The following is a 7,921-nucleotide window of genomic DNA, read 5'->3' on the forward strand; positions in this document are numbered from 1 at the left end:
CCACAAACACAAATTGAGATGCATGAGTATTTAAAAAAAACACTTAGTGAGGCAATCCTCCCATCTACTTGGCTATACACACAAGCAACAGTAATTCCAATGTTCCAAACAATCAACAAACAAAGCATGCAAACCAGGAAAATAAACATCGACTAGCTGGAAGGGAGGTGTCGACCGACACCAAGTGGTGTCGATCAGCACTCCCTCTGCATCTGCGATCCAGATGAAAACGAGAGTCAAATCTTGCTCCCAAACTCCACCAAATCGTCCAATACTCGAGACCCAAGCCTTATACATCCGTAGGAACCTGTAGCAATCAATCCCAGCAAGAAAAACACACAAACACAGCAACAAACAAGCAAGAACAAGGAATCACAAGCTTAGATTAGTCATGGTCATGCACTCACCTCTCTACAGGAAGATTCTAGCAAACAATTACGAATCTACACTCCCAGCAAGCTTCCCACACGTTCCTAGCTTTGAATCCTCACTCCCACAGCAAGATCTCACCCTCAAAGCTTTGAAATCTCACAAACTCTCTCTAGAACCTCAAGAACAAACTCTCTCTTTGTTTTTCTCTAAAAGTGGCGAGACCAACACAAAAACACGAACCTATGTCGTTTTCTCCCTTTTACAACTCGGTTCAATGGTTTTCTTAAACCAAACCGGCCAAAATCGACGATTAAAACAATCCGATCGAACAAGAAAAACAATGGTGTCGAATGACACCATCCTTGGTGTCGATCGACACCCACCCCCAAAACGTAGAGTTTTGGTTCACGGGTGTTACAATTCTCCTCCACCAACATAGATTCGTCCTCAAATCTCGAAAAACCATCAGACAAGGATTCCCGTGCAACCGCCTCCACGGCCTGCACTCTTCCGACCGATCTACGGAAGGTCACCTCTAGGCGATAGACTCACGCTCCAGGCGTTTTTTGCTCTCGACTTTTGGACTTTCCTTTACTCATAGTCCCAAACCTTGAGTTTTTATTGGCTCCTCATCAGACCCAAGTCTGCATGCCATAATGTTGGCTCCTCATCGGGCCTAAACCTGCATGCCATAATATATAAGGAAAATCCAATCCTCGTCTCTCGGGTTGCCACCATACAGCGTGCCCCCGGATCGTCATCCGAAGTCGATATACCAACCATACTCCCAAGCCACAATTTCTTTGAATATGGCAGTACTAGGAGAACCTAAGTCCCCCAAGAGTCGCGAGCAAACAATTCTGAACACGTCTGAGTCCTATCCCTATCCAGGTTTCCTTCCCGTGGCTCGCATAAAACATCTCAGTGTCCTACCAACCACATATCCCCTCAATGGAATACCTCATTAACACACAAGGATCATATACATGCCACAAGGCCAAACAAATGTCCTAAACAGGACCGCCACGAAGGCCAAACAATTTGTCCTAAACAGGACCGTCAGAAAGACCAAACAATCTATCCTAAACAGGACCGTCACAAAGACCAAACAATCTGTCCTAAACAGGACCGTCAAAAAGACCAAACAATTTGTCCTAAACAAGACCGTCACAAAGACTATCTGTCCCGAAGGGACGTCATAAAGACCATCTGTCCCGAAGGACCGTCACAAAGACCATATATCCCGAAGGACTGTCACAAAGACCATCTGTCCCGAAGGACAGTCACAAAGATCAACGGTCCTGAAGGACCGCCTAAACAGGCACTCTGGCTAAACAGCCCACCAGAAAGGGCACACATCTGGCCAAACAGCCCGCCACAAAGGCCACACATCTGGCTAAACAGCCCGCCACAAAGGCCACACAACTGGCTAAACAGCCCGCCACAAAGGCCACACAATGTCTCAAAAGACTGCCACACACGGCACAATGACTGCAAAGTCTGCCATGAAGGCCATATAAGCCCCTACAAGGCTCACAACTACTAAAAATAGACAAATTCTAACTCCTATAAAACTTTCCATTTTTAGCACTTTGCACTTTTGGAAACTTCTATTTTAGGAAACTTTCCTTCAAACCACCACAGTCCCAAAGGACTCTCATCAAAGGAATCTTCTTCTTCTAAAGTTCCTTGATCCTCCTCCCAAGAACGCTCACTGGTCTTGCCTCCAAAGTCATGTTAGGCTAGAGATCTTTAGGAATCGTAGCCAACAACTAATCATCCTCACGGAGACACTTCCGCAACATAGAAATATGAAACAAGTTGTGGAACACACGCATAACCTCAGGCAACTCCAGCCTATATGCTACCGGTCCCACCCGCACAATCATTCCGTATGAGCGTACGTCTGTACAACCAACTACCACATTGGGCCGTCCGTACCATTAGGAGGCTTATCGAGTCCAATCCATGAAGACCAGCCTCCAATGGTCACTAAGCTTCCAGAATCATCTTCTCCTAACCGTTGACAAGAGTATGCAAGTGGGAAGACTAAGGAAGAGTCACATATTCACTTAAGGAGGTGTCACTATCTACATTTGTAATTGTGTATAGTATCTTAGGAGAATATTCTTTGTATATGGCTATAATTAGGTTGTAACTATGTTCTAATTCTAGTAAGAAGAGATAATATCTCCTTCTCAACAATACTCTCTCGTATACTCTCTCTATTCTGCAAACAAGTATTATTCACTTTGTTCATCACTTCTCTTCACCAAACACAAATCGATCCTATTAATTCTTACATGGTATCAGAGCCTTGTTGCTCTTTATTCCAAAGCTTTTGAACATCACTCACTTCCGTTCCTTCTCTCTTTCATTTTCTGTTTCGACTTGAAAGTCATTTTCTTTAACCGTTGGATAATAGCTTTACCTAACGGTCCCTTTGTCATGGAAAGTGTCAAAACCATGATTGTTCCGGTGACTCTCAAAGGAGAGAACTACCTTCTGTGGGCGAGGACCACAAAAACAGCCCTATGTGGCCGAGGCCTTTCGTCTCATGTTTAGACGAGCGAAGCTCCAAGGGGCGAGACCACCAAGGAAGGCAAGGAACTTTCCGGAGATGAAAGAAACAAATGGTTTCAAGAAGACCAAGGAGTCCTAGCCATCATTCAAAACTCACTTGATGCCCATATCCTTGAACCTTACTCCTATTACGAAACGGCAAAGGATTTATGGGACACTCTCAAGAACATTTTTGGGAATGTTACTAATGTCAACCGTATCTTTGAGATTACGAGGGCCATCAACAGCCTCAACCAAGAAGATATTGAGTTTACCAAGCATTTTGGGAAGTTTAGGTCCCTTTGGGCTGAACTAGAGATGCTAAGGCCGGCGACAAAAGATCAGGCCATACTGAACGAGAGGCGTGAACAAGACAAGGTGTTTGTTCTACTCTTGACCCTAAACCCCTCCTACAATGACCTCATCAAACACATATTGCGATCAGATAAGCTTCCAAGCCTTGACGACGTTTTCAACCAAATCCAAAAGGAGCATGGCTCCATGGGACTATTTGGCAGCAAAGAAGAGCTAGTGACCGCCAACAAAGTCGAGGTGGCGTCCGCAAACCAAGTCTACTACAAACCGGATGACAAGAACCCACCGGTATGTGAGCACTGCAAGAAGGTTGGCCACTTCAAAAGCCGCTGCTGGATCCTTCATCCACACCTTCGCATTAACCGTGGAGGACCAAGCCGCGGAGTACTACTGAGAGCTCATCAAGTAGTTGTAGTAGGGGAAACATCAACCTCCAAACCAAACCAACAAGCTGTCGGAGGCAATGGAACTGCTCTCGCTGCCTCCTCCGAGCTGGTGAGGCGATCCGACCTTGATGCGCTCATCAAAGCCCTCAAGGAGGCCTCCGGTAAAACCTTTCTTGCTTTAAACAAAACTAAGCCTCTTATTGTTGATTCTGGTGCATCACATCACATGATTAGTGATTCTAGGCTGATTAGTGATATTAAACCGGCTAAAGGTAATGTTGTGATAGCAAATGGTGAGAAGGTACCGGTTAAAGGCATAGGGAATTTGAAATTATTTGATAAAGAAACTAAAGCCTTCTATATGCCAAATTTCACATCTAACTTGCTATCAGTTAAGAGAGCCACCACTGATTTAAATTGTTATGCAATACTTGGTCCTAACAAGGTTCATTTTCAGGATATTGAGACAAGTAAAGTTCTTGGCCAAGGAGGTTCCAAGGATGATCTCTATGTGCTTGAGGACTTGAATCTATCTTCTTCTTCTGCATCTTGTTTTAATTCGGTTGTTGTTAAACCTAATGATTCTATCTTAGATGCTAGGCTAGGACATCCTCACACTAGAGCTTTAACTTTAATGTTTCCTAATATTTCTTTTAAAAATGATGAGTGTGAGGCTTGTATTCTTGGTAAACATTGCAAAGCTGTTTTTCCTAAATCTATAACTATTTATGAGAATTGTTTTGACTTAGTTCATTTAGAGGTTTGGACTTCTCCTTGCTTATCTAGAGAAAATCAGAAATATTTTGTTACTTTTATTGATGAAAAATCAAAATATACTTGGTTAACTTTGCTCCCTTCTAAGGATAGAGTTCTTGAAGCTTTCACTAATTTTCAAAAATATGTGACTAACCATTATAATGCAAAGATTAAAATTTTAAGATCAGATAATGGTGGAGAGTATACAAGTCATGCCTTCAAACAATATCTAGCAAACCATGGGATCATTCATCAAACAAGCTGTCCATATACACCCCAACAAAATGGTGTTGCTGAGAGGAAGAATAGGCATCTCATGGAAGTGGCAAGATCCATGATGTTTCACACAAATATCCCAAAGAGGTTTTGGGGAGATGCTGTCCTTGCGGCTTGCTACCTCATAAATCGGACACCGACCAAAATTCTTCGAGACATCTCTCCGTTTGAGGTATTAAACAAGATAAAACCCTCATTTGATCATTTACGAGTATTTGGCTGCGTGTGTTATGTGTTGAAACCAGGAGAAAAGCGAGACAAACTCGATACTAAAAGTGTGAAGAGCATGTTTATTGGATACTCTACCACTCAAAAAGGCTACAAGTGCTATGAGCCGGACATGAAGAGAGTCTTCGTCTCACGTGATGTTAAGTTCGTAGAGTCTAAAGGCTTCTATGAGGAAAAGAACTTGGAGAGCCTTCGAGATCTGTCCACATCACCGTCTGACCGGGCCAACAATCTTCGTGTCCTTCTCGAGAGACTCGGTGTTGACAATGCTGCACCAACGTCAGCGCGCGCTCCTATAGTCGATGCACCACCAACACCAACTCCGGAGCCTCTCCATGATGACATCTGACCCGAACTTAGATGAACAATCCGATGATGAAAATGGTTTAAATTCAGTCCCGGTAAACAATGTGCCCACCGAAGAGGAAAATGACGATGAGGACACTCCACAAGAAGTTATACCACTTAGACGGAGTGAACGACACAAGAAGGTCACTCGGGTCTACTACAACAATGTCGCCGTGGCTCATCCGATTCAAGCGGTTTGCACCCTTGCCCACTTTCCTCCCCAACATCAAACGTTTCTTGGCCAGATTGATGCTCATTGGATCCCCAAAGATTATGACGAAGCCAAGAATCACAAAAAATGGCGTGATGCTGTCAATGCCGAGAAGAACGCTATGGAGGCGAATCATACGTGGGATGAGGCTGACCTACCCAAAGGAAAGAAGGCTGTGACATCAACATGGATCTTTACTATCAAGTATAAGAGTGATGGGGAGATTGAACGCTACAAAGCAAGGCTAGTTGCAAGGGGATTCACACAAACGTATGGGGAGGACTATCTTGATACATTTGCACCGGTGGCCAAGCTTCACACGGTTCGCGTAGTTCTCTCGCTTGCAACCAACCTTGGCTGGGAATTGTGGCAAATGGATGTTAAGAACGCCTTTTTACAAGGAGAACTTGAGGATGAAGTTTAGAAGACATCATTGGACTAGGAAAGGTGTTGAGACTGAACAAAGCAATATATGGTCTAAAACAGTCTCCTAGGGCGTGGTATCATAAGTTAAGCACCACATTACTTGAGAAATGCTTTCGCAAATCAGAGGCTGATCACACTCTATTCACCTTGCCAAGTGATAAAGGTATTGTAGTCATTCTAGTTTGTGTTGATGATATCATCATAACTGGAAGTGACAAGGTAGGCATTCAAAACACTAAAACTTACCTTAAGTCAGTTTTTGATATCAAAGACCTAGGAGAACTTAAATATTTCCTTGGGATAGAGGTATCTAGGTTCGCTGAAGGTTTGTTTCTATCACAAAGGAAATATGCTCTTGATTTGTTGAGTGAAGCAGGAAAACTAGCTTCAAATGCTGTAACAACCCCCCTTGAGGAAAACTAAAAGGCGGGAGGAAAGGGGGAGCTTGATGCAGCCCCATTTCACGACGTCAAGCGTTACCGGCGACTGGTAGATAAGCTCATATACCTTACTATCACGAGATCTGACATTTGTTTTGCTGTCAATCAGGTGAGCCACCACATGCAAAACCCCACCGTGCATCATTTGAATATGGTGAACCGAATCCTCAAATATCTCAAGGGCTCGCCGGGGCAAGGCATATGGATGGGTCCTAATGAAAGCACTGAAATAGTAGGGTATTGCGATGCGGATTACGCCGGAGATCGTGGAGACCGTCGGTCTACTACAGGCTATTATACATTCCTAGGAGGCAACCTGATCACATGGAAGAGCAAGAAACAAAAGGTGGTATCACTATCAAGTGCAGAATCAGAATATAGAGCCATGAGGAAGCTCACAACCGAGTTAATGTGGCTCAAGGCACTCATTAAGGATCTTGGAATCGAGTCACCTAAACCCATTACCATGCATTGCGATAATAAAGCCGCAATTCACATTGCAACAAACTCCGTGTTCCACGAGAGGACCAAGCACATCGAAGTCGTTTGCTACAAGGTTCGAGAACAAATCAAACTTGGAGTTGTCTTACCATGTCACACCGAAAGCTCCGAGCAGTTGGCCGATGTTTTTACCAAGGCAGCCAGTCCACAAGTGTGTGAGTACATTCATTCTAAACTTGGCCTCAAAGACCTTACTCGGCCATGATTGTCTTCACATGACACCTACACTCTTTTTCTCTTAAGTATAGTTTTTCCCAAGTTGTTTTCTATACTAAGGTTTTTAATGAGGTGGGTGTACATGAGTTCATGCTTGATCAATGCTCATGATCAAGCTTGAGGGGGAGTATGAAATCACACCACCACGTCCGTACGTCAGTACAACCGTACGTCCGTACAACCACCAACACATTGGGCCGTCCGTACCATTAGGAGGCTTATCGAGTCCAACCCATGAAGTCCAGCCTCCAACGGTCACTAAGCTTACAGAATTATCTTCTCCTAACCGTTGACAAGAGTATGCAAGTGGGAAAACTAAGGAAGAGTCACATGTTCACTTAAGGAGGTGTCACTATCTACATTTGTAATTGTGTATAGTATCTTAGGAGAATATTCTTTGTATATGGCTATAATTAGGTTGTAACTATGTTCTAATTCTAGTAAGAAGAGATAATATCTCCTTCTCAACAATACTCTCTCGTATACTCTCTCTATTCTCCAAACAACTATTATTCACTTTGTTCATCACTTCTTTTCACCAAACACAAATCGATCCTATTAATTCTTACAGTTGGCACCGCATGCAATCTGACTATCTCTCTCACATACTTCTTAGCCAAGTCTGCTGCTCCATCAGTCTTCTTAATGGCTAGAAAATGTGCTGACTTAGTCAAACGGTCCAAAATGACCCAAATAACATCAAAAGTCCGAGACACTAGCAATCCTACCACAAAAATCTAACGTGATCATATCCTACTTCCACTAGCTGACACACATCGCACCTCGCAACCCAACTAGCTACATCCTTCTTCATCCCAACCCAGTGATAGTACCTCTTGAGATCACGGTACATCTTAGTCGCTCCTGGATGAATAGAAAACTTG

The 7,921-nt window shown here is 43.5% G+C and overlaps 1 protein-coding gene across 1 annotated transcript; it reads left to right on the plus strand.

The window, feature by feature from the left end:
• LOC104759901 lies at nucleotides 2,839-4,948 on the plus strand. The gene is made up of 4 exons (XM_010482776.1): nucleotides 2,839-2,850; nucleotides 2,938-4,271; nucleotides 4,575-4,839; nucleotides 4,913-4,948. The coding sequence occupies exons 1-4, from the start codon at nucleotides 2,839-2,841 to the stop codon at nucleotides 4,946-4,948; spliced, it is 1,647 nt and encodes a 548-aa protein (XP_010481078.1).

Source organism: Camelina sativa, chromosome 17, assembly GCF_000633955.1.
Source record: "Camelina sativa cultivar DH55 chromosome 17, Cs, whole genome shotgun sequence".
In the NCBI taxonomy this organism is placed as follows: Eukaryota; Viridiplantae; Streptophyta; class Magnoliopsida; order Brassicales; family Brassicaceae; genus Camelina; species Camelina sativa.

What these genes read in the sequence shown, in the direction of transcription:
- LOC104759901 (XM_010482776.1), top strand. An exon ending in ACTAGAGCTTTAACTTTAAT is followed by an intron (nt 4,272 to 4,574) that starts GTTTCCTAATAT and finishes TAAAATTTTAAG; the next exon opens with ATCAGATAATGGTGGAGAGT. An exon ending in GAGACATCTCTCCGTTTGAG is followed by an intron (nt 4,840 to 4,912) that starts GTATTAAACAAG and finishes TGTTGAAACCAG; the next exon opens with GAGAAAAGCGAGACAAACTC.